Raw genomic sequence first — 26,407 nt, 5'->3', positions numbered from 1 at the left:
CAACAGAAATGCCGTTTGATAAAATATTATTTAATAAATAAGAAGATAATGGACAAATGAAATTCTGAAACCTAAACAATTTTAATTAAGTATTACATTGCTCGTAACGCTGATAATGCATCGGTGATTTGTTGCAATTCCCGTTCGTTGTTTGTTAGTTTTTCTTTGTTACTATTTTGTACATCCAAAGGTACTTTAACATTATAATCAGGAACTTCCATAGCTTGTTTGGTTTTGTGAATATTATCCTTTAACTGCTCTTCCTTTTTGCTAAGTTTTTCTAGCTCCTTCTTTGGATCAATCAAACCCTTTAATACAAACAAATTTGATACTTTAACAAAACTATCATATATTAAGATAAGTTTTTAAAACTATTTTGCTAATGATCATTACTTTTAAAAGTAGATGCACTTGAACTGTATCTGTGATAGTAACAATAGCACATCCTGTTGGTGGTTCCATTGAATTAAGTGTAGAATAAGCGAGAATTTCTATCAGTGATTGATATTCTAGAAGCTTTTTTTTCAAGTTGTTATTACTACATACAAGAAATGCTGCAGTCTTTACTTTGTTCGGTAAATTATACGTTGCACGCGCTGATCGAATATTTTTTATTATTTTATTAACAAAATCAACGTCTTTCTCTATTTCCTCATTTCTCCAGCAACACTATAATGAATATCATACAATAAAAATTTTTTTACATGAAAGAAACTATGGATAATAGTTAAAGAAAGAAATTAGTACCTCTGAAATGTCTGGATATTGACTAACACAAATACTGGGATAAAGATGTTTTTTGCGAGGTAAACGTTGATAAAGTTCTTCTGTAATATATGGCATGAAAGGACTCAACAATCTTAGCCCTACATCTAGTGTTTTAAATAAGGTTTTTCTCGCTGCATATTTTCTTTTATTATCGTTACTTTGAAATACTGGTTTTAAATACTCCTGGATAATAACATATATTAATTACTAATACTAACTTTATAAAAACAATTGTGTATGATTTTATACAAACCAAATAAATATCGCATAAATCATATAACCACAAATTATAACAAGCAGTGGTGGCGGTTGGAAAATCATATTGCGTCATTGCTTCGTTACAGACTTTTACAGCAAAACTTACACGAGAAAGCATCCAAAAGTTTACATTCGTCTCACAACGTAACTAATGACATAAAAAGTCACATCTTTATTTAAATATACATTGACTTTTAAGATTAATTTATTGGAATATTATTTACCTGTTTCCTCCTATTATTGTAATCAAATATTTTACAACCACAATGAGATAATATTTTACTTTCTTCTGCACGAAATGCAGATTGTTCTTGTTCACTATAAGATGTCATATGCTTATACCAACGATATAAATGAGGATAGTTTGTTAAATCAATACCTAATTTGATAAAAGTTTGGTAAACTTTCGTATCAATTTGCGAAGGGCTATATCCATCTAAATAAGGATAATCTGCTAAATAATTATTTAATGCGCCCTGTACACACATTTCCTTTAATGTGTTTTGATACCAATCATTTTCAGTTACCATATTATCATTCTGAATATCATTACTTGCCTATAGCAAAAAAAAATGTATAATTGGTAAAAACTTTAAAAATTCTATGAATATCAATATCAAAATAAAGTTTTACCGCTTGAATATCTTCATCATAATCGAAATTAGGATCCAGATACATCAAAGAGAATTTCATAGCGTTCCATATTTTATTGCAGAAAAATCGATATCCTTGTACGCGAAGAATGTCAAGATTAATATCACGACCTTGCATTGTATAAGCGCAAAGTGCAAATCTTAAAGCATCAGTTCCACATTCTGGAATTCCTTGAGGATAATCGCGTTTTTGTCCCTCCATAGCATAATTAAGCTCTTTTGAATCTAAATTTGAATTTAATAATTGCTTATGAAGATCCTAAACGAAAATACTGTGTAAATAACAAATACTTTGCCAGAATTCAAAAAAAGTGGAAGATGAAATATACCTCTAATGATATTCCATTAATTACATCCATAGGATCTATTACATTTCCCAGGGATTTGCTCATTTTTCTGCCATGAGCATCTCGGACCATAGCATGTAAATATACTTCTCTGTAAATGCATTGTTTTATATAACTATTTAATTATAAAAAGTCAAATGTAAGAATATAAAAGAGTACATACTTAAATGGTAATTTTCCTAATAATTTTTGACCTAAAAAAACCATTCTTGCTACCCAGAAAAATAAAATATCATGGCCAGTTTCTAATAATGTACCAGGATAAAAAGCTGCAAGTTCATTTGTCTAAAATACAATTATTTTACTTTAATATTAAATGAGTTAAATAAAATAACAAAATTCGTATATGCACCTTATCTGGCCATCCAAATATCGAAAATGGAAATAAACCCGAAGAAAACCATGTATCCAGTACATCAGGATCTTGTTCAACAATAATGTTATCTTCAGTTATACCTAACTGTTTTACAACTTTCTCCTTAGCTTCACTTTCCGAATGCGCACTTATCCAATAATCATCATCTAGCTAAGTAACATGAATTTGTATAATAAAATGCAAAACATTACAATTTGATATTCTCTGAAATTACCTTGATATTAACATTTATATTATTTATTTTAACACAATAAGCAGGAATACGATGACCCCACCATAATTGACGAGATATACACCAATCTCTTATGTTTTCCATCCAATGGTACCAAATTTTCTTATATTGATCAGGAATAATTTTTAATTCACCAGTTTTCACTGCATCTAATGCTCTTTCGGCCATTTCATTACATTTTATGTACCTAATAATGAAAAATATGAACAATTTATGTAATTTAATATAAGTAATTGACTTCATTGTATTTTAATTAATAGGAATATATAAGAATAAAATTACCATTGAGGTTTCATTAATGGTTCAATAACATCCTTAGATCTACTACATATTGGAACCATCATAGGATTATCTTTAATCTCAATAAACAAATTCCTTGCAATTAATTCTTTTATTATAGCTGCTCTGGCATGGAATCGTTTCATTCCCTAAAAATAAAGATCATTTTAATGAACATAAATTAATTTTTATAAATAAAATAAAACGTAATATTTTCACAAAAACTATGCACACCGTAAATTGTCCATAATCTCCAATAATATTCCCATTCTCATCAAAAATAGTGATAAATGGTAAATTATGTCTTTTCCCTACTTCATAGTCATTAGGATCATGTGCTGGTGTAATTTTTACAACTCCTATAAAAACCAATTTTAAACTAATGTTGTTTTAACACAAAGATTTCTTATTAGATTATTAACGCTAACCTGTCCCAAATTCCATTTCAACAAATTCATCAGCTATAATTGGTAATTTTCTATCACAAAATGGATGTTGTACATATTTTCCAATAAGATGAGTATACCTAGTATCTTTTGGATGAACAGCAACAGCTGTATCCCCAAGCATTGTTTCAATACGAGTAGTAGCTATTGCTATCTTTTGTTCAGAATTAATTACTTCATAAGCAAATAGTACTAAAACTCCAAATTCTATTTTTTCTTGATATCCAGGAATTGAAAGTAACGTTCGACCAGTTAATTCAAGTTTATCAACCTACATAACCAAATGTTTAATATGAAATGTAAACAATTAAAAAACTATTGTTTAGTCAAAAATTCTTACTTCTATATCAGATATAGCACTTTTTAATGCACAAGACCAATTGACTAATCTATTACTTCTATAAATTACACCCTCATCATGTAATCTTATAAATGCTTCTCTAACAGCATAACACAGTTTTGGATCCATTGTAAAACAAACTCTATCCCAATCAAATGACCCACCTAATTTCCTCAATTGTAAATAAATTCTGTTTCCTTTCCTAAAATATATAACTAATGTATAAATTTGTCATATTATTTTCAAACTACATATAATCCATTTATACTTACTCTTCTTTCCACTTCCAAACTTTTTCTATAAACTTTTCTCTTCCTATATCATAACGTGTTTTATGTTCTTCTTTCCAAAGTTTCTTTTCAACTACCACCTGAGTAGCTATACCTGCATGATCACAACCGGGATTCCATAATGTTGTAAGTCCTTTCATACGATTCCTTGTAAATTATAAAAATATGTTGTATAAAATTATTAACTACAAATGATTAGATAGTAATTCACAAGCAAAACAGACTAAATTATTTTTATAAATTACACATTTTTATATAATAGTTCAAGCATTATTTTACCATCTAGTAATAGCATCTTCTATAGCATTAGTTAAGGCATGTCCTAGATGAAGAAATCCAGTCACATTGGGAGGTGGTATTATCATAACAAACTTCCCCTTAGGATTTATTTTTAATATATTCTTTCCCTGTAATAAATGATAAAAAGAAAATATATAAAAATTATAAAATGAAATGAAAAAAACCAATTCTTTATTAAGACATTTTAAGTACATACACCATATTCAGGTTTAAAAAAACCCTCTTTTTCCCACCATGCATACCATGCAGCCTCAACATATTTTGGACTATATGCATCTGGCATTGCACATGTAACATCTTTTTTGTCTCCTATAGGTGTATTTACCATATATACTGCTGATTCTTTGCATTCTTTCTTCTTTTCAATATTCTAACAAGTAAAATAGTTTATAGCTTAAACAAAAATTAGTTAATAGGAAGAAATATGAATTGCATAACTAATTTAAAAATAAAAGCCACATGGATAATAAAAAAATTAACAATTAAAAATAAAGGAAAACAAAAAATTTTAACACTCTTACTTCGTTCTTTTCTTTTACTTTTAAAGTTTTATCATTTCCTTTCTTTTCTTGTTTTTGTTTAAATTTTTCTAACTTTGCTTGTTTTTTTGCTTCTTTCTGTAATTGTTTTGCACTTTTCTGTAAGACTTCAGTCTCTCTGTTAATTTCATCGGTTTTAATATCAATCATTTTGCCAATTTTATTTTACACTCTTTTTAAATATTTAGTTATTAGAATAAATAAGCTGATGACACACTAGAGAAAGTTATATCAATCGCACGCTTTCTCTACACCATCCACTTGATGCAAATTTATAACCGATAAATATAAAGAAGAGATTCATTGCTGTGGCAAACAGTGAAGTATTATATTGTATTTCTGTGAACAAACACGAGATGGCATGAGATAAAAATTAAATAGGCTAGGTAATAAGCTAAATAGGTATAGGTAAATATTTCTACGTAACTAAAAAAACAACAGTAAAAATCTTAAAATCCCTAATAAAATATATGAAATCATAGTCGATTGAAATATTAAAGAAAATTATGCTCATGTTATAGACATATATAGAACTCAAATCATCGTAATCCTTTCGCCATTTTAATAGTATACATTATACTATATAATCACAGTTATAAAAAGAATTATTAAAATGATACAAATAAAGTGATGTAAAAAATTGTCTTCCTTTTCTTTCCTGATACTATTGTATTTCATTATTCTGTAATCCTATGCTATATGAACCAGTAGAATTATACATTCATTATAATTATATTATATATTATATTATAATGAGTTATTTCATTATTATCTTTTTTCATGTCATTAATTATTACATTTCTTCAATAGCTACTATGGATATAGTTAGGTTTCGACTATGATTATTTTATGATTCAGCTGTTAATATCATGTATTGTATTTTTACGTACGTGTTGCTAAGCAACACAATCTTTAGCATAATAATATTCCATTACTCGGTAACATCAGAAAAGTTTCATTAATTGCTTTACTAGCAATTAAGTTATCCAATCTATCACAAGAGCTTCAACCAATCGTTGAAACGTAGTATTGAACTTAACAACCCTACATGTACCTACAATTAAAATTACAACATATTAAAATATTTAACATTAGATGTACAACAGAATAAACTATTTATTTTTAAAAGTTATCATTTATTTAATTTATAAAATTATTAATTGTATTTGATATAAATTTTATTTTGTATTCATTTTTCTTCAAATTGTAATAGCATTTGTATTTATTCAACTCTATCTTTTGTTGTTCATGCAGAGCACATGTACTTACCGGTTCATGCATACAAAATAGTAACCTGCGTAATGTTACACATGCGAAAAAATTAGTGGAAGATTGTTATACAAATTTAAATATTAATTTATAAACCGATTTTATTTTTTTAATATTAAATTTTTAGCAAGAAAAGAGAAGTTACAATGGATCGTACAAGTACAGGAAATTCATTAGGAAGAAATTTAATGTCTCCGCGGAAACGAATGTCAATTGTTCAGTCTTTAAGGAAAAATAATTCGTAGGTCTCTTTTAAATATTTTAAATTCAAATTAATGAAATGTCAGTTATAGATTAACATTTCAATAAATCTTTTATTTTTATAGAACAATAAGCTTATCTGGACGATCAAATCAGTCCGTACAAATAATATGTAAAACACTGAATCATGTGGTAGAAAGTTTCGGTTTTTCTTTACCTGTACTTGTTACAGAAGCTTTAACATTTGTAGATAAAAATACTGCTGTTAGTGTTAATATTTCAATAGATGGTTGGGCTTGGCTTGTTTGTGGTCGCAGACTACTTGTTTGGCAATGTAAAACTACTATCCATGATTCAAAACAAAGAAGAGCCTTTAAAAGCCAATGTCGCGAATTATTGTTACCTCAAAGTGATTTAGCTCATAAAGCAGAATGCATAGCTGTATGGTTACCTTCTGGCTATCAGGTATGAAAATTATTTTTTTAAATTAAATAAGAACAAAATGTTATTAATTTTTAATTATTTTTATCATTAGGTGCCTAGTTGTATGGCTGTTTCTCCTGAAGGTATTGTACGTTTCTGGGCTAGTGTTGCACATGAAGGATCTTCTGTAGAAACAAGTGCAGAACTTGCTGGACAGGAAGTTAATTGTCTTACATATATTCCTGGTCATGGTTGTATTTTAGCTACAACTACATGTACAGTAGCATTGTTACAACCACAGTTTGTTGCTGGAAAAAACAGTGTTACTTGTCAGGTTCTTAGAACAAGTCAAGGATGGTTAGGGGGTATAGGGCGCAAGATGACTTCTCTTATCTTTGGTGCTATACCTCAATCCCCAGTTATAGAAACAGTAAATTTCATGTCAAACTTTTAGTAGGAGATATGATATGTGAAATGTAAAATACAACGGATTTGCTTTTGTTTCATAGAAGTTAGTAAAAGTCACTTGCACAACCTTAGAAGACAGGGGATCAAGGGTTCTCATTTTAGCTGGTTCATCTTTGCAATATTGGTCTTTTCTTCATAATGAACAAGAGAAAATGGAGTTTGATGAAGATATTGGATATATTATTTCACAAACTTTCCAGCGAAAAATTTGGGTATATTTATTATCTTATGTATATACAAACAATAGTATATTTCGTTACTTTAAGTTATTTTATTTTATTTTAGGGATCAAGTGCATGTAATCCACAAAATATAGAAACTTGGTTGATTGATATGCAATCATGTAATGAAGGAATAGTGTTTTTAATGGCAGCTCATTGTGTTGATGTATCACCTCTTATTGAATTTGCACTTGGTAAAGATTAAAAAAATCTGGATAATAAATTATTTTATTACATCTTTTTGTCAATAAAATAATTAAATGTTATAGGTTTGATACAGCTATCTGGTACAACATTAATAAATACATTTAAATGGTTTATACCAGTTAAAATTGATTCTATTTCATATCATAATGATATTGAATCAACTTTAATTTCTTACCATTTTATATTATGCAGTTGGGAAGCAATCATATACAATCAGTATGAAGTTCTTGTAGTGAATTGTAAGTTAGATTTTCTTTATTTCAAACATATTTTCTTTGTATCTTCTTTCATTTAAAAAGAAAAAATATTTTAGGTACATCTGAGCATGAACAAGATAAAATAGATTTAGTACGAGGTGGAGAAGACAGTATCCTTGGCGGTGCATTGTGCACAGGAACTCCAGTTTTGTTCACTAAAAATTTTGGATTAATTTCTATTATTCCAACAGATTTTATATCGCAAGATTTTAATGTGTTTGTTTTTGTTTTATGTATAATTTGTTAAAATTAAATAATTTAATGATGAATAACATCTATCATTTTTTTAGGAGTTACACAGATAATGTCAATACAAATACAGACTATAATTGTCGATCTAGCTCAGTTGCACAAAATTTTACTAGTCTTATTAGTAATGAAGAAGTTCAAGATATGTTCTATAGTTCTGATAATGCTACACAATTACGTGCTGCATTTCTTCTTAGTTTACGACAAAATAAAGTAAGTTTGTTTTATATTGTAAAACATTATTATAAAAATAATCTTGATGACTGCGGAAATAATTATTCCCTTGTAGGTGCAGTGTGATGAAATTTTATCACAACTCTTTCCACTACAAGAAGAAACAGTAATGGATATAGATGCTAATTTCGATATACTAATTTTGAAAGTTGCTAAAGATTTAATAGATGATTATCCAGCAAATGATCCACGTTGGTCAAATCACAGAGACTTATGTAATTAAATTTTTTACTTTTATATCATATATTTATTTATACACATATATATTTATTTTTATTTAGTATACTGTTTTTAGCTATGACAATAAATGCAGTTACTTCTATGCAAATACCAAATCAACTGGAAGGAAAACAAAAAGCCCTTGATTTATTTATTACATTTCTAAAAGAATATGAATTATGGAACAGAGTAAGTTGATTATATATTACATCATGATATTCTAATTACATATATAAATTAAGTTAATACGTGATTATTAAATAATATTCTTTGATTCAGTTCTGTGCTGTTACACACAGAGGAATAATTATGTCTACACCACACATTCTAGGAGAATATGCAGAAAAAATAATTGCAGCACTAACTATATATAATCTTCAAAATAAGTAAGTATTTTGATATATGTATTTTCACAAGTTTTCTTCATGATAATGATTTAAATTTTATTTTACATTATTTTAAGATACCCAGATATCATGGATATGATAATAGAACAAACTTTAAGCCCTGAATTATATGTTTCTAATGAATTAACGGCGCGTGATATATTTTATCGAGAAGTCAGTACCGTACATCGTTTTCTTCCCACTTTAGTGAACAATGCATCGGAAGTAACTCAATCTGAAAGACCTGTTCAACAAGTAGCGTGTTATATTATGCAAGTGAACGCTATATTATTAGTAAGTTTGTACCCAATATGATTTTAACAAAGAAATATGTAAGTTAATATTGAAATATAATTAACTACATGTTGATAATAGGGTATACTACACGAAGTGGTGAAATATCGCCAACATAATGCTGATCGATTTGCTCCTGTGAGATGTTCGAACAGTATAAGCGAGTATCTTCCATGGACAGCGGCAGTTGGGAAACAAGGACTGAGAAATTCTCTTACTACAATGGTTAATAATTATATAATAACAGTTTTTTGAGCTAATTACTAGAAAAAGTTTTCATCAATATCATATGTATATTTCAGTATAATTTAACTCTTAAACATGGTATAACTGGAACCAATGATTCGACAGTAAGAAACGAATTATATGAACAATTAGTAAGTTACATAGATCTAATATTAGATGGCAGAAAATGTCATTTAGAAAGTGTTAGGGGTACAGAAAAGTTTGAAATACTTTTGAAGCAGTATGAGACGGATCGAATGAATCTAATACAACCACTAAGTATATATTTCTGATTAAATTAAATAATTAATTAAATAGGAAAAAATATTTATATTGAATAATTTATAGTAAAGGAAGAACAGTACGATAGTGCTGCTATGTTAGCTGAAAAATATTGTGATTTTGCATCCCTCATTCAGATTTGTGAATTAACTAATAATAAAAGTCGATTGGATAGATATATAAAAAAATTTGCAGCTCAAGATTTTGTAGGATTTCTATTTTCATGGTAAGTTTGTTGATAATATAACAGTAAAATATTTTTATTTTTATTTGTATTATAGTCATTTTTAATTATAGGTATGTGAAAGATGGTCGACAAGGTCAGTTAGTAGAAAAATGTAGACACGGTGGTACTATTGAATTATCTGAAAAGTTAGCAGAGCATCCAACTCTATCATGGGTGCAATCTGCTCTTACAGACGATTTACGCTTTGCTGCTAATACACTTCACTCTTTAGCAATTCAAGAAAAAGAATTAGTAACACGCAAAAAGGTATAGATTTATTACATTTTATCTTTTAAGCTACATTTTTATTTATGAGTTAATCATTTTTTTTACAGTCTATGCTTTCTTTAGCAAAATTGGCTCTTCTTACTTCAGATGATCTAGAAGAGGAAGTGAAAGACTGTGTAAAAAGAATCAACAATGAACTAGCATTGATAGCTCATCAAGAAGACTTACCAACTCAAGTACTTACAACGTATGGTTATGATGTAGAAAAATTAAGAGTATTTACACCAACAGAGTTAATTACGGTACTAATTTTCAATTATAAAATAGATTTATATTATAAAATAAGTAAAACTTGATATAAATACTAGTTATATAACTGATATAGTTATACACATCTGAGGATAATGTTGATGTAAATGAGTATGACTTTAAGAAAGCTCTCGATTTGCTCCAATACGTGGAGCAAGAAGATGAAAAAGTATCATTGAAATTAAAAATTTGGGCACGAGCTGCTAAGCGGGATCAATGGGATATTATAGGAAAAAATCCTGAACAACAAGTACAAGAAACGATATTTTTCAAGTTAATGGATCTCGCACATTTTATGGGTATATTATTAATTATTGGTTTGAAAAAATAATTTAAATTAGATAAAAAATTGTTTCTAATAAAATATGTTTTATTTCATTTGAATGTAGGTGGAGAAATAAATGAATTCCTTCCACCAGTTGATATGCTTTTCGTAGAACCTGAATTGGGAAATCTTGCCGCATCGAGTAATTTTCAATTTCTAATTAAATTCGTATATGAGTATGCATATAGCAATTATTAATCTACCTGAATTATTGTAAGTAAAAACAAAATTTGTATTTTTTTAAGTAATAAATTTCTACAGAATACATTATACTTTCATTGGTAAAATATAAAATTGCATAGTAACAAAATTACGTAAGTATTTATCAAAAATTGAAAACTAACTTTATATTTAAATATAAAGTTTACACAAGTACTCGAAGTGTAAATAAGGCTAACATATTTAATGAGATCAGTATCATATTCTTATTTGCAAAATTATCATAACGTACAATTTGTTGATTTGTTCGTATGATGTATCTTACTTGATCCGGTGTTTTACAGTCTATTTCTGAAATTTTTATTATATTAGAAGTTTTTTATTATATTGTTCATAACAATAATTACCTGCGCATTTATATAAGGAAGTTACATTTTGTATACGAAGATAAAGATTAGGACAAGGCGTGGTACTAGTACACCTTAAGTGGTCAGTTAATGTAATTTCTTTGTAACCAGCCAATTCTGTACAATGCAAATTTGTTTTGTCATTGGATTCAAATCCCATCCATAAACAAGCTTTCATTGTGCCATAACCGAAAGTGTGAATCTACAAAATTAATATTCCAATAAAAATGAATAAAAATAAAAGTTTATGAGATAGTCTGTTTCTTAAATACAAACTGTAACCAGTATTTTCTTCATATTTCGTCTCCAATGTGAATGTATTTTATAGGTAATAGATTTTGAAGGACTTATGTAATCTTCCATTTCGGAAATAAGAGTTTTCGAATTATTTAGAGGTATTGCAGGTCTCAATGTTCGTGGAACTAAAAATTTACAAAAAATAATATTGTATATATTAAATATACGTCTATGGTAGGATATTAATTACTTTTATAACAACACATACCTTTGGATACATATTGAATAATAGCATCAATATTGGAAATTTGTATTATATAATCTTCATCTGATAAAACAAATGATTTAAATAATTGGGCATTATATTGCGATACGTAATATATAAAGTAAACATCTGTAAATTAAAAAAGTTTATTGAAATTAATTTATATTTCAAATTATTTAATTTATATTTAAAATTTGTATATTTACCTGGATGATTGTATTTTAACTGACGCAATAACGTTATTACAGTTTCTTTTTCATGATTGGGTATGTACCTTAATGGAATTAATAGTATAATTACCTGACCAAGATTTCCAATTATATGATTTTTATAATTGTACTCCCAAGTTTTATTTAAATAAGCAGATATCGTTTCCAAAACACGCGTATAATTGAATTGCATAGGCCCTAAAAAAATATCGTTGATAATTATTTAAACGTTAAAAGTAAATAAATATTGTTAATAACATTTGTTATTAGTAGTTAATAAATATTTGTATAAAGTATTAAAGTTTACATGTATCATTAGTAAACTTATTTAATGCTTGGAACGCGGTTGACGGACTGTTTGTAACATTTAATAACCATTCTCCTGTAGTACTGTGTATAATTCCTATTTTTGATCCATACATCGATACATCTAAATCTTGTATTAGAATCCTAAAAAGTATCATTTAATTAGAAATACAAATATGGAATACAGGATTATATTAGTATATATTATAACTTACGCAAGGAAATCTATCGTATATCCTATCGACCAAGCACCATCAAACACAATTAATGCTTCAACTTGGGGTTTATTTATTTCATAGCACGGTAATTCAGGAAATAAATAATCTTTTGCGTAGGTATAAAATTTTTCGGTTGCAAATTCAACCATTCGTTGAAGTGCTTGTGGAGAAATGTATGCGATGCTTTTACGGTAAGCTAGCATTTGAGCTATTGCATAAGTCTATTCCAAACGATATTTGCAAATTAAGATACAGTTTTCCTATAATTTTAAAAATGATTATGACTGACCTGTTCATTTAAGATAGTCTTTGGCAGTGCATAAAAAAAGATTTGTCCTCGATTGCAAGCTTTCACGTTTGTATTAAGTGTGATACCTTCATATGAATAATACATTTCTAAAATTTGGCTAAGTCGAAGACTATAAAAATCTTGAATCCAAGTCTGCAAATAACTTGCAATAATAATTCCTGAAATATATTATAAATAAATAGTTACTAAATATTTTAAATCTATTTAATACTTTTATATCAATTTACCATCAATGCCTCCTATTAATTCAGCTCGAGTTGCATGAAAATTTTCATCTGAATTTAAAAGATAATAAATAGATGGATACATTATATTCTGCCAAAAACCTGTTGCACCAAGAGTCATATTATTTCCTAGTAAAGGCCCCTGGTACACAACCATTTCTGCTAATTCACCTAATTAAATGGCTTTTTTTTTTATTCAAAATGGCACATAACAAAAAATAAATGTTAGCACAATAATATTTTCTACCTGCAATTGTTGTTAACCATATATTATCAATTTTTACAGATGATGTCATTAAAGCACTGTACCACATAGATGGTTTATGACTCATATGACTTCTTGGCAGAACAAAATCGATCTCTTCTTCATCATATTTCAAATTATATATATTTGTAGAGTTCATTTCTAATTGAAAAGAAGTATTATTATGTGATACTTTATTACAAAAAAGTATAGTAATGCTATACCTGGATGAGATATTTTTAAACTTGTAACTAACTGGTTTACAGCAATGTTTTGATGTTGGAGAGATGCAGCTATTGCTCCTATAATTATTCCAGGAGCAACAGTACCATATGGTGTTAGAATTACTCCTTGTTGTCTTGGACAATTCCACATATCAGTAAGCATAATTTTATCTAAATAGTAATTTTTTAATCTCATTATTTTAAATACCTTTTATCTTCTTTAACAATTACCTGTTAGTTTTTCAGTTTGTTTGTAGTCAGTAATTTGACTACATGATTTGTATGTGTTTTCATTGTCAGGCCTTAAAATTGTATTTGAAATAGCCTGGTGAAGTATACAACGTTCTTCCTGTGAAAGTACATGTACTGGTAAAGCTTCTATTTTGCCTGGAATTAATTCTTCTATCAATTTGTGTTTAATACGTTGTGTTCCAGTCCCACTAAATGGAAGTATATTTTCAGTAGCTTGAACATTTTGTTGGTATTCAATGCCATCAAATTTAAATCTATAATTTGTAAAATACATTTATTATATTACAGTAAAGAAGTAGATAGTAGATATTAATTGCTATATGTAATAACCTGTGTAATATTGATGAGGACATTATTTTCATATCTGTTGTTAAATAAGAACATTTTTCCATCTTCCGTATTATATCTACTAGTATGCGCAAATTTAACGGTAATCGAAAATTTAACGTGACATTGTTTTTATAACATTCTTGAAGTGATTTCGGTATAGATGTTTGTGACCATATTAATTGTAATTCTGTTATTAAAAAATATTTAGGATAATATTATAATTTATTTTTATAATCAAACAATTTATTAATATATCTTATTACAATTTAGAAGAACTTACCACAATATATTATCAATAATACAATTTTATTAATTGCCATCATTTTATTATTAGAAATCCATACTGTTATTGAAAATCTGATACTTATATTCTGCTATTCATATCTATTTGAATGATTCACTGTCATGTACAAATGAAAAAAAAACTGTGCTCTATTTAAAACTTGATAAGATAATAGGTGATAGAAATATTTAACTTTTCAAAATCGAATTCCAGAATTCATAAAACTGTATATTACTATTTATTTTGGTCAAGATATTTTACTTTAAATATTACCCTAAATTTAATTTATAAGAAAATTATTATATTACTTTAATAAATATTTATTTAAGTGTACAAAAAATATAATGATATTTAATTTAAAAAGATGCATAATAAGTACAAAACAACAGATACGATTATTTAATGTAGAATGTTTATCAGTTGATTCTTTCTAACATATTTGGAGTTTTAGAAATACCTATTCCAATAAAGATACCTGTAATAAAGTGGGGAGTTTGTTACTCATGATGTATCATATTATCTTATCTGTTTAGTGGTGATAGGTTTCACTATATCTCTGGATAGGCGTGGTGTTGTACTTTGCTGAATGGAATTGAAGGGATATCATATATTCCTATATTAAAAGTGGTTAAAAATTATTTGAGGTATGAACTTTATAAGTTTTCAAATATAATTAAATGTCTCATAATTATTCTTTTAAATTAAATACATATAATAATCAAATATAATATACATGTTATATTTTTTTATGTTATATTACTTTGTATTAATTACCATCAGATTCTGTCTCCTAATTTGTAAATTATTAAATTACAAGAATTTAAATATTAATTATGTTACTTATTTTTATTTTGTTGCAGCAAAATGACAATATTTTTGTATTTTCTTATTTTTATTATATTAAGTAAGTATATTTTCATGTTTAAATTATTATAAAATTAAAATTAATATAGTTTGTTTTAAAATTTGATTATTCTATATTCTTAGCTGTGCATGCACAGGAAAATGCACTTAGAAATCTTCCACCGTCTTTACGAGAGTGTTACGAGAACAAATATCTTTTGGAAAGAGATAATAGATTGCCTCATACTTTAAATACGTTTATTGCCATACTTCGTAAAATTGAAAATACAGAGGGTCTTAATATGGATATGAGAAGTTTGTCTGTTGCACTTTTGCATCGGTAAGTTCAACATAATTTTAAAAAATAACAATATCAATTGAAAAGATTTATTCTTTAATTTTATTAATAATTTTATTAATATCTAAATTATAGTTTCCGACAAGATGGTATTGCTCCAAATCCTGATATTCCTCCTCAAGATGGAATATCACCCTATGCGCCAAATACCTATCAATTTTATCGTTTTGCTCAAATGCTGCATCTTATCCCTGGAAATGCTATTATGTTTCCTAATAATAGTATCACAGACGTTGAAAGAGTATGTATGTAATTTAGACTCTTCTTTATATTTTATTTGTGTTTGCTTAATGCCTAATTATTACATTGCAGTGTACGTTACATTTCATGTTATCGAGTAGCGTTGAAATTTTTGAAAGAGGAGACGAAACAAAAGTTTGTAGATTTGCAGATACATATAGATATCCAAGAAATATTAAGAATAAGAATAAGATAACGACTGAAAGTGCTGTTAATGATGTAGAAATGTTGTCATCTGATGAAATGTAAGTATAGAAAAGTTATATAATGTGATCAATATAAGAAATAAAGTATCGTTTTGATATAGAAAAAGTATGAGTCACCACAAAAACAAAGGTGAACAGTTTACAATTGATCCAAGCTGGTTGTATCCTGAATTACCACCTAATCATCCAGATAGCGCACGGATTTCTAAACCACCTCAAAGTAAATGTCCTATAGAAAATGGCGTTGTAAAAACTCCGTAAGTTTATAATTTACCGAAAAATTGTAAAATTAAATAGTTAGACAACTTTAATTAATTATTCTATTGAACATCTTTAGATGGGGTGCAATTTCTTTTGGTACAGTGCTTGCTGGAATAGCTGCAGCTATGCAACCAGAAACAACCATGCTTTACAATTTGCAACCGGATATTTTGGAAAATAATAATACGCATTTAGCAAGACTAACTTTAGATAACAAATGGCTTGCTACTCTAGCTGGTAATATTAATTTTTAAAAATATAAATCAATGATAAATTATTTGATAAAACATATAATGTTTATTATTGAAATTATAGGAGATTTAGCAGAAATAGCTTTAAGACTAGGCCCTTTAAGAGGTGAACTTAGTGTTGGAGTGACTGGTAATTGGAATTCTACTGCTTTGCCACGATGGTATTTCTTGAAGTCTAATGATAAATATGAGATGACAACAGCAGAAATTAGAGGAGATTTAGATGGCTTAATTTTGGCCAATGAAATTAATAAGTGGTATTCTAAAATTTCTAGTTTAAGACTTTCGCAGGTTTTTGATATGTACTATAGTTCACTAGGATTCTTTGATTCCTCCATTAAAGCTTGCAATCGTAGGACTCTATTCACATCTGTTGCACCAAATCAGACAATGGTTGAACAAGTAAACTATTTAAATATTTTATTGTTGAAATGCTTAATTATAAAATAGAAGTCGTTTTTCATTATTATTATTAATTTGCTCAGACATATAGTGCTGCTTTATTACTAGAACCAGATCTATCAGAAGCCACACTTGAGTCTACAGTAATAGAAAAATTTTCAGTGCAAGCAGTAAACCAATTAGTAAAATATGTGCGTAAGTATTAATAATGGGATTTCATATGAATGTTACATTAAAAATAAAAAATTCATTCGAGTTAATTATTTTTATAGCTACATCTATGAATAAGGATCCTTCATGCACTGAGAAATTATACAATTTCAATCAAATGTCTGTCGATTTGACAATAGTTTTAGATACAAATTGGGTATTTACAGCAATAAAACCTATTCTTGCATATTTACTGGAAAACATAGACGTAAATCAATTTAACTCTAATTTTACATTAATAAATGGTCATGATGGAATCCCAATAATTAATAGCACTTCTAACATTTTGGATTTTTATGCATATAATTCATCCCATTATGAAAATAGTATGTATTAAGATAGAAATTAACAATGAACAATAAATTGCAATATTATTACTATTACAACATAATATTTTTCAGTTACACACGGTTTTAATTTGCCTAAATCACTTAAGGAATTGGAATTATATTTAATGAATAAACTTAATAATGAACGTGGCCGTGTAGGTGGGGCACGTGCTGATGTTGTTTTAATTATTTCACACAATTTTGATATATCCCAAAACGATAAGGAATATTGCTTGCAAACTATATTGCGAATGCGAGAACATATTCCAGGTAAACTATTTTATACTGCTTTAATGAATTTTCAGTTATAGAGTATTTGTACAGTTCATTATTAGCAATTCTTTTTCAGATACAACGCTACTTGTTACGACATATGGATCCAAAGACACATGGTCTGATTTAGTGCAGAACCGTGTAACACATCTATTTTCTATTAACATCGGAGACACGGAAGAAGCTTTAAAACCGATAACCGATATAGTTTCAAGAATAAAGCAAGGTAAAAGAAATAAATGCAACTATTTCATCATTTTTCTTAATGTCCTTACTATTCTTCTCAACAAGATAAAAATCGAAGAATTATAATAATTATAACAGTTATAATAAAGTAAAAATTCAGATAATACTCGATAATGATTAAAATTGTACCGTTTTTCAGTCTGATCTTAATCTTTTCATATATCAATTAAAAAAATAATTATTGTAAAATGTGTTATAGTTCCCAAACGCTTATTTAATACACAGTGTGGATCAGATTTTGTTTCATCTGGATCTTCACTCCCATATGATGATTATGTTATACCAAATGGTATTAATTTTTATAAATTACACCCTAATTACTTTTTTAATGGCGCAAATACGGCAACAATAAAAGTGAGTTTTTACCTCCATAAATACTTATTTCAAATACGTGAAATATTATAATTTCATATTTTACATTATATTTTCAGATTCAAAGCTCTGATTCGAATAATTTAATTGTATGTTCATCACGACAATCATTATACGTTAATACAACGGAAACATCAAAGTCATGTGTATCAATATCCAACAATGCTCACAGTATTACAGTGTCTTGTGCTAATGCTGCTGTTATTCATGACTGTTCGCCACTTTATATATCAGTTGCCTCAAACTCTTCAAGTACTTCCTACCAATGTACTGGTAAATATGTTAATTTAAATAAAAATCACACTAAAATAACTTTATCAGTAGTATTAATATTAGCTAATATTTTCTTTTTAGATCGCCGGGTTTGTAGATTTCCCATTTTGATGAAATATACTATATCTTATGAAAACATGGTATGTATTAGTGGGGCAACCAAAATCGCATTTAATTCTTTTATTTTAATGATAGTTTTAATTTTATTTAATTATATATAATTATCGACAAGTTTTATATATGAATTTAATGACAAAATGACTATTATATATATAATAGGCGCGACTGATAGGCACTCATAAAATCAATCGAACCTAAAAAAACGAGTATTTCCATTTCTGAAGTAGTAATATGAGATATATGGAAATTGAGCATTTAAGAATTAATCAATATTGTACGATGACAATTTGGAATAAGTTTTTCGATTACTAGATATATTTGACAATGATTTATGAAAGATTAAAGTTCTTTTAAATGTTTGAAATATATAGAATTTGTTATTCGTAAATCCATAGCAAACGGTATTATTTCGACATTAATCAAAACCGCGGTTTAACACAATAATTTACGAATATGCTATATTGCTCGCGCCTACTATAAATTTTATAAACAAAGTTCAAGTTATTATGGAAAATTTTAAAACAAGTGTGTTCATTTTTGTAACGATACGTCGTTCAAAAATATGAACTTATTGTTTATCAATTAAATTGTATGCGATATGTTGTATCATAAAAAGTAATTATATAGATAATGTTTTTATACAACAAATTGAAATAAAAATTTATACATCATTTTTGTAAATAGTATAATATCATTTATGATATGGAAAATATACTATGTTTCAAACAAAAGGTTTACAAAGAGTAACTGTATGATCTATCCCACAAGCAACCTTTTTCACTTGTGCTCCTATGTTTACCTATAATATAAATTTTTATTTTCTCTTGTAATATTGTGTTTTGATGGCAAATAAAATCATCCTACCTTTAATGGAAAGTATTGATCTTTACAATCTCCTAATCCTAAAGATCCAAATTTGTTACAACCCCACATATACATATCACCTGTATTGATCACAGCTGCAAGATGACTCATGCCACAATATATTTTTATTACCTAAGAAAAAGTTATGTAATTAAATTTTTTTATTTCACTTTATATATATATTTTTTTTAGTCTTAAAGTAAACTTACTTTTGTATTTTTCTGGTATGCATTATTTCCAAATAATACAGATGGAATTAAGGTCGGTTGTAGTACTTTCTGAACTTCAGGACCCAAACCCAGAATACCATAACCCCACACATAAACATCGCCTACATCTAATAAATACACATATACAAATTATTACAATACACAATTATACAAATAATTAAAGAAATACTTACTGTTTAGGACCATACAGAAGCAACCACCACAGGCAATGTCTACAATATGACCTAACTGTTCCAATGCACGTATCTCTGTAGCTATATTTACTTGTTGATTTTTATCTTCCAGAAGCAATTGTGCATATTCAGAATTACCCCAACCAAATACCTTTCCTTTATCTACAACCACACGTACAATTATATAATATTTAATTACTATCTATTTTTATACAAAATAAGGTCATGGAATTTATTATAGTATTAATACATGAATATTGCAGATACCACTGAGTGCTAATACACAATCTGCAACACATGCAACTTTTATAATATGTTGCCCAGCTAAATCTCCTTTTACTAAACTTGGCCTATGTTCATTTCGGTAATGTGCTAATCCAGTTTGTCCATCTGCACCCCAACCAAAAGTATAGACTTCACCAGATTCTGTCAAGAGTATGCTATCATATAGCAGTAAGGGAAGATTCTCAAATATTGTAATAATTTATTTAATAAGTATTAAAAGTTTGTGTACCTATGATCTTGACCAGCTGTTACAGCTTTTATCTTTTTTTCTTTAATATTAGGTATATGATAAACAACTCTACTTTTCTGATATTTTTCATTTAATATTATAGGACGACCGCACTGTCCATATGCATTGTTTCCTAATGTGAATAAACCTTCATTTGTTAATACTAATAAATGTGCCCTTCCAGCTGCTATATCTAGAACTTTAGCAGAGCTTCTAATTGGTAAATTAATAGGTCTTGGCTCAGTTATTAAGCCATTAGTGAATTTTTTATCCTTCTCATCGAAACCTATTAGTATATTCAGAATTAGACTTTTAATATTCTATTAAATTTTGGAATAGAAGTTAAATTTTAATATGACAGACTTTTTGTGAGAAGTAGTTTAAAAATAATTTAAAAATAATAATTTTCTTACCAAGCTGGGAATCCGTATTGATTCCACTTCCATATAAAATATTTTGATCATTGGATCTTACAGCAAAAGCAGTAAAACCATAACCACAAGTTATGTTTGTTATATCATGTTTCTCTCCAAAAGCTAACCTTTTAGGCTTTGGAATGTAAGAAACACCATTTTCATACATTGTTGATTTTAACGTACCAAGAGCACCGTGATCTGCCAAACCCCAAACATATACCCTGTGATCTCTTTCGTTACTTACTGGATACTGAAAAACTATGTAAATATTACAAATTAAACAAAAAATTTGATACTTTTTCAAGAATTTATTTAACTTTTTATATTCTTTTACCTGGTAACGTTTTCAAAATTGGTTTCTTATTTTCAATTTTGTTAAGCTGTATAATTCTACTCGGTTTTTTTACACTATTTTTTAAATTTGTTTTTATTGTATTAAACATGGTTATTATATTTTCTGTTTAAAAAGTTTTGCAAATTTGTCATATAAACATGAAAAATATACGCTTTAAATAAATTTCATTCATTAATTAAATCATTAAACCTTCACTAAATTTTACAAATTATAATGCGAGTTTAATATCAGTTATCTTCAGTATATTAATACAATATGAAACTTGCTAATAGCAGATTTGAGTTTCTTATTTTTTTTTTTTATAAAACTAAAGGTACTATTTTATGTACAGCGACTACTACATGTCAATGACATCAAGCGCGGATAATATAAATAAGAAAAGAATTACAGTTTGTGAAAATTCCAATATATATTTTATAAAGGTATTATACAATAAAAACAATTAAAAATGAAATAATTTGAATGAAATTTAAATTTTTATTATGTTGCATTTTATATATTTTTTTAAATGAAAATAATACATTATTTAATAAATAAAAATATGTTTTAAACTATGATAAAATTTTACATTAAATTTTTATTAACGATACAATGACTATTTTAAAATATGTAAATGGAGAAATAATTATATCGTTTTTTAATTAGAGATGAATTTATCTTATATTTAAACAATAGACGATAGTAAAGATCGCAGTATGGAAAACAAGATCGAGACATTTCTATCGGTGTATTCGCGTGGATAAGGGTCAAAGGAGAGGAACTATGATTATTTCTCGTGATGCACCTACATCGCGGATGAAAATAGATTTTTAGTTGTGAAGTCACACAGATGCTCTAGATATAATTCGTGGCAATTCCGTGAGTGAATTGGCAGCCATTTTTAAACTGCTTACTTAGTATAATAAAGAAAGGATATGAATAATGAGAAATCAGATCGCAAGATAGTTATATGTAAACGCGTGAGATTAAATGTAGTGTGATCGACTGTGAAGAAAGAAAAAGACAATTCGGCATTTGTTGAAGTGCGAATATTCGTTTCGAGTAGACGGTGCTCGAGCGAATACACTTCTTCCCCGTGAAATTGATGAAATGGTGAACTGTCAACACCTCTCTAACATGAGAATATGAATATAATTTGAATTACCATAAAGAATAAGAATTAGTCCGTTTGAAAAGTAATCGTGACGATTATAACAGGAAGAAATAGTTCGAAGCCGAAAGGCCCCGGCTAAGAGCGATGTCGGGTTTAACATGCAAGAGAACAACGAATGCAAAGATCGTGGCTCTCGAATGCTAAGTTCCTATAATAATGGCAGATAATGTACACAGAAAATCACATAAGCTATCGGATGGTAGTAGAAAAATATCAAATCCAGTGCATCGTACAACCACCGAGACGATTCGGTTAGGCGAACCTGAGAAACTATACCAGCCGGTTAGTTTGACCACCTCGAGCAACGTGACGACCAGTAACCAGTGTCGGAAAAAGACATCATCTTTCCAGATTACAAGCGTTACCGTTGGTTCTCGTATGAGCAATGATGCCGGTGAAGATTCGAACGATGATCTCGATGAATCGCACACGGAGGACAATTCGGTTGAACATTCGCGTATCACAGATATCGATATTGAAACGCCTAGCTATTCAGAAGATACTTTCTCTAAAGAAGATGTATTCTTTAATACTAGTAATGCTGCCCTCAGTACTGCTCCGGTGATTCCTACAAGTTCACAGTATGGTTTGGCAATTGTGCCCTCTGAAGGAAATAATGTTAACAATTCGGTAAATGATAGCAATATCAATACTTTGGATATTACATCTGTTACCGATAACAATATTATCAATTTACTTTCGAGTAATGCTAAACAAGATGCAGATTTACGTGAAGTACATTCGCATGGTAGAAATGAGAGATTCAAAGTGGTTAAAATCGAAAGTACTGAACCTTTTAAGAGAGGTAGATGGACTTGCATGGATTATTTGGATCACACATCAGTTAATCAACCAACTGCAATCAGTACACCAAAAGTATCTGATCCAAATGAGGTATGCATATCGTATGGAGTAACAGACAGTGGAATTGTTATACCTGATGCATCTAAGCAATCAGTTGTATCTGAAGATAAAGGTATGGGCATCGATGCTAATGGACAAGTACCTGCACATACAGATGTGCATACATCAATTGGTGTACCAAGTAATCCTACACCAGTTTCAAGTGCTAATTATGCAGTAAGCAATTCAATTCCTCCCAATGCACAACATAATCCAACGCAAGTTCAAACACAAACTAAAGTTCAGGCACCTTCGCAAATTCCTCAATATTTTCAATCTTCAGCTCAACAATTGGCATCTCAGCAACAACAGCAAAGTGGACAAGGTTCCACATTACCCTCTAATCTACAGCCAACTCATCCTAGTAATTTGACTCAATCTCAAAGTATGCCCCAAGGTTCTATACCTATTATAACACAGACTGGTAGTACTAATGTGACAACCCAACAAAATATACCTCATTCAAAAGAAGATACATATGTGACAGTGAGCACACAAAATCAGTCATTACCAGTTCAAAATGTTTGTCAACCCCCTGTGCAGCAAACACCTGTACCAACGTCTCAAGCACCTAATATTCTTGTTACACAGCAACAGCAACAACATGCTCCTCAGCAGCAGCAGCAGCAGCAGCAACAACATCCTCCATCCCAGCAGCCACCACAGTCACAACAGCAGCAGTCACAACAACAAAAGCAACAGCCTCAACAGTCATTACAAACACAGAAACCAATGACTCAAATGTCTGAGCCATTGACTGCCATACAAGGAATGCAGGGCATACAAAATATTCATAAAGTTCCTCAAACAGGTGCACAGCAAACTTCATCAACTATTCATGCTCCTGGAGCACCAGTGCAATCTCAAGTGTTACCATCTCAAATGCAACCTCCAACTTCCAGTAGCAATGCTCAAGTGCAAATGGCACAGGTATCAGGTAGTTGCCAAAATGTTGTAGGTGGTATACAACAGGGAAATATAACATTTCATCAACCAGATCCGGAGCAGGACTCTATTTCAGGCATTGTAACTGGATCCACCACTCAATCAGCTGATACAACTCTTTTAGAATCATTAACTGAAGTCACTCAAGGCAGTGATGAACATCATACCCTCGAAGATAATGAAAGGTATACTTTATTAAATATGTATTGAATTATCGAAATAATATATTCATTAAAATATTGAGATAATTTGCCTACATACTTAATAGAAATTTCTCCTTCTAGAAACAGAAAAGTAGTTTTTAACAAGATTGTGAATTTAATTGCTACAGCATAAATAAATTTTCGTATGTAATTTTTATTGCAGTATGTCGGGGACTAGCGCTGTAGCAATTGATAATAAGATTGAACAAGCTATGGTAAGCATTCTTTGCTGTAGATAGAATTACATGAAAATAATAAAGAATAATAATGTTAAAGTTAATAAGGAGTTTTTTCATAGGACCTTGTTAAAAGTCATTTGATGTTTGCTGTACGAGAAGAGGTTGAAGTTCTCAAGGAAAAAATAGCTGAGCTTATGGATCGTATAAATCAACTGGAAGCTGAAAATTCTATTTTGAAAGCCCATGCAACTCCAGAAACATTGGCTCAATTGAGCCAATCAACAGCAAAATTACCCCAAAACAATTCAGGAAGTGGTCAATAGGTAACCATTGTAAATAAGTTTCTATTAATACTTTGTCAAGTACATAACGAATAATATAATTATTGTATATAACTTTACGATTTTTAGAAATTTATAAACAATGAGATTTATTATATTATACATATTAGCATTAGTAATCTTTTTTTTTTAAGTAAATTAAAGATAATAGATTATTTTTTACTATTTCAGTTTACTGTTTAGGAAATATATATATAAATAATAATTTAAATCTGTAAATTCAATTTTCTTTCAAAATGATAATCATTTTGGAAATATATATTGTTACGATCCTAGACAGAAACAAGAACATATATTGAGTGCATGCTAAAACTAAGCAGCATAAGTAACGGAGTTGATATTGTTTTATGATAGATTCAAGATTTTGAACATGTTAAAAAAAGAAAGTATATAACAATATGAAATAGGCAGCTAGACATTCCTAGATTATTTTTCCTATTACCTTCGCATTTGGCCAATTTCATCCAGCATAAATTCGATTGAAAAGAAATATTGGTAATTCAATCTAAGAATTTGATGTTTAAGAAACCTTTATATCGTTTTAAATTACGTGTGATTTTATGTTGATATTTTGTTATCATTTTCATTCATGAAAGCAATTTTTTATGTGAAACTATGTAATTTTCGCAATTATTAAATATCAAATCTCATATTTTGTAACCTGTACTCTCGTGTTGTAGTCTGATTTTTAAAATGATATGTATTATAATCAACAACATGCTGAAATCCAGAAAAATGATTACTACTGGTGTGCATTAAAAAGAAAAATCTACAATTTCCTGTCAACATTTTATGTTACATCTTAAACATGCCTAATAAAAAAATTTTTAATTGTATAATAATTTGTTAAAACTCCTAAAAAGAAAAAAAAGAAAAATATAAAAGAAGTACTGTAATGATGTAAAAGATATACAGGCGTAACAGATATTAAAGTAATTATCTCTGATGATACGGGGTTGCTATTAATCGGTTTTCTGCCGTGACTTTTAAAAATGTTTTATTCGATCACTATAATGACTAAAGATGACACTTTAATATAAAATCTTACGATGGAAACCACGTCTTTTTGTTCAATAAAAGAAATCAGAATTCATAATTACACCTTATAAATTTATAAATGTTATACACTTTTTTTTAGGAAGGAAAAAAATAACAACATACAACTTTTTCGTTTCTCATTATCAATAATGTGACTTCTTTTTAGAGCTATTGCGCACAAACATGGTCA

The 26,407-nt window shown here is 28.5% G+C and overlaps 6 protein-coding genes across 6 annotated transcripts; 3 read left to right on the top strand and 3 right to left on the bottom strand.

Annotated features, from left to right (window-relative positions):
- Positions 1-15: 15 nt before the first annotated feature.
- Positions 16-4,978, bottom strand: ValRS (Valyl-tRNA synthetase). The gene is made up of 18 exons (XM_017905214.1): positions 4,811-4,978; positions 4,486-4,659; positions 4,269-4,396; positions 3,972-4,136; positions 3,700-3,901; positions 3,342-3,630; positions 3,148-3,272; positions 2,917-3,062; positions 2,617-2,821; positions 2,379-2,552; positions 2,190-2,311; positions 2,009-2,117; positions 1,660-1,938; positions 1,251-1,583; positions 1,022-1,174; positions 748-951; positions 394-669; positions 16-308 (listed from the first exon to the last, which is right to left on the bottom strand). The coding sequence occupies exons 1-18, from the start codon at positions 4,976-4,978 to the stop codon at positions 93-95; spliced, it is 3,468 nt and encodes a 1,155-aa protein (XP_017760703.1). The 3' UTR covers positions 16-92.
- Positions 4,979-6,243: 1,265 nt separating this feature from the next.
- Nup133 (nuclear pore complex protein Nup133) lies at positions 6,244-11,049 on the top strand. The gene is made up of 19 exons (XM_017905327.1): positions 6,244-6,338; positions 6,424-6,763; positions 6,834-7,151; positions 7,231-7,401; positions 7,475-7,604; positions 7,680-7,856; positions 7,931-8,090; positions 8,165-8,336; positions 8,413-8,572; positions 8,653-8,765; positions 8,856-8,962; positions 9,040-9,256; positions 9,338-9,481; positions 9,559-9,760; positions 9,830-9,989; positions 10,061-10,256; positions 10,325-10,519; positions 10,603-10,825; positions 10,916-11,049. Exons 1-19 carry the CDS (start codon positions 6,244-6,246, stop codon positions 11,047-11,049), a joined length of 3,414 nt encoding a protein of 1,137 aa, XP_017760816.1.
- A 166-nt stretch (positions 11,050-11,215) lies between these two features.
- Positions 11,216-14,556, bottom strand: LOC108551156 (uncharacterized). Its single transcript, XM_017905196.1, has 14 exons — positions 14,517-14,556; positions 14,237-14,423; positions 13,886-14,160; positions 13,655-13,825; positions 13,434-13,592; positions 13,190-13,357; positions 12,942-13,120; positions 12,650-12,873; positions 12,436-12,578; positions 12,126-12,326; positions 11,923-12,048; positions 11,694-11,839; positions 11,418-11,619; positions 11,216-11,361 (listed from the first exon to the last, which is right to left on the bottom strand). The coding sequence occupies exons 1-14, from the start codon at positions 14,554-14,556 to the stop codon at positions 11,216-11,218; spliced, it is 2,367 nt and encodes a 788-aa protein (XP_017760685.1).
- A 457-nt stretch (positions 14,557-15,013) lies between these two features.
- On the top strand, positions 15,014-18,983 carry LOC108551205 (uncharacterized; the record flags this gene model as incomplete). The annotated part of the gene is made up of 15 exons (XM_017905280.1): positions 15,014-15,163; positions 15,380-15,423; positions 15,507-15,702; positions 15,796-15,961; positions 16,033-16,205; positions 16,268-16,423; positions 16,504-16,664; positions 16,743-17,080; positions 17,164-17,275; positions 17,353-17,616; positions 17,692-17,889; positions 17,969-18,118; positions 18,338-18,492; positions 18,570-18,783; positions 18,865-18,983. Coding segments are annotated over exons 2-15 (2,442 nt in total), but the record flags the coding sequence as incomplete, so codon positions are not given.
- Positions 18,984-19,624: 641 nt separating this feature from the next.
- On the bottom strand, positions 19,625-21,543 carry LOC108551261 (Williams-Beuren syndrome chromosomal region 16 protein homolog). Its single transcript, XM_017905359.1, has 8 exons — positions 21,435-21,543; positions 21,098-21,358; positions 20,685-20,970; positions 20,438-20,610; positions 20,171-20,332; positions 19,977-20,104; positions 19,768-19,899; positions 19,625-19,702 (listed from the first exon to the last, which is right to left on the bottom strand). The coding sequence occupies exons 1-8, from the start codon at positions 21,541-21,543 to the stop codon at positions 19,625-19,627; spliced, it is 1,329 nt and encodes a 442-aa protein (XP_017760848.1).
- Positions 21,544-22,261: 718 nt separating this feature from the next.
- LOC108551197 (protein bunched, class 2/F/G isoform) lies at positions 22,262-25,161 on the top strand. The gene is made up of 3 exons (XM_017905265.1): positions 22,262-24,641; positions 24,823-24,874; positions 24,958-25,161. Exons 1-3 carry the CDS (start codon positions 22,765-22,767, stop codon positions 25,159-25,161), a joined length of 2,133 nt encoding a protein of 710 aa, XP_017760754.1. The 5' UTR covers positions 22,262-22,764.
- Positions 25,162-26,407: the final 1,246 nt, after the last annotated feature.

This window comes from Eufriesea mexicana, unplaced genomic scaffold, assembly GCF_001483705.2.
Source record: "Eufriesea mexicana isolate 0111107269 unplaced genomic scaffold, ASM148370v2 scaffold3780, whole genome shotgun sequence".
Taxonomy (NCBI): Eukaryota; Metazoa; Arthropoda; class Insecta; order Hymenoptera; family Apidae; genus Eufriesea; species Eufriesea mexicana.
Note: the sequence above shows the minus strand (reverse complement) of the source record. Positions and strands in the feature narration are given on the sequence as shown.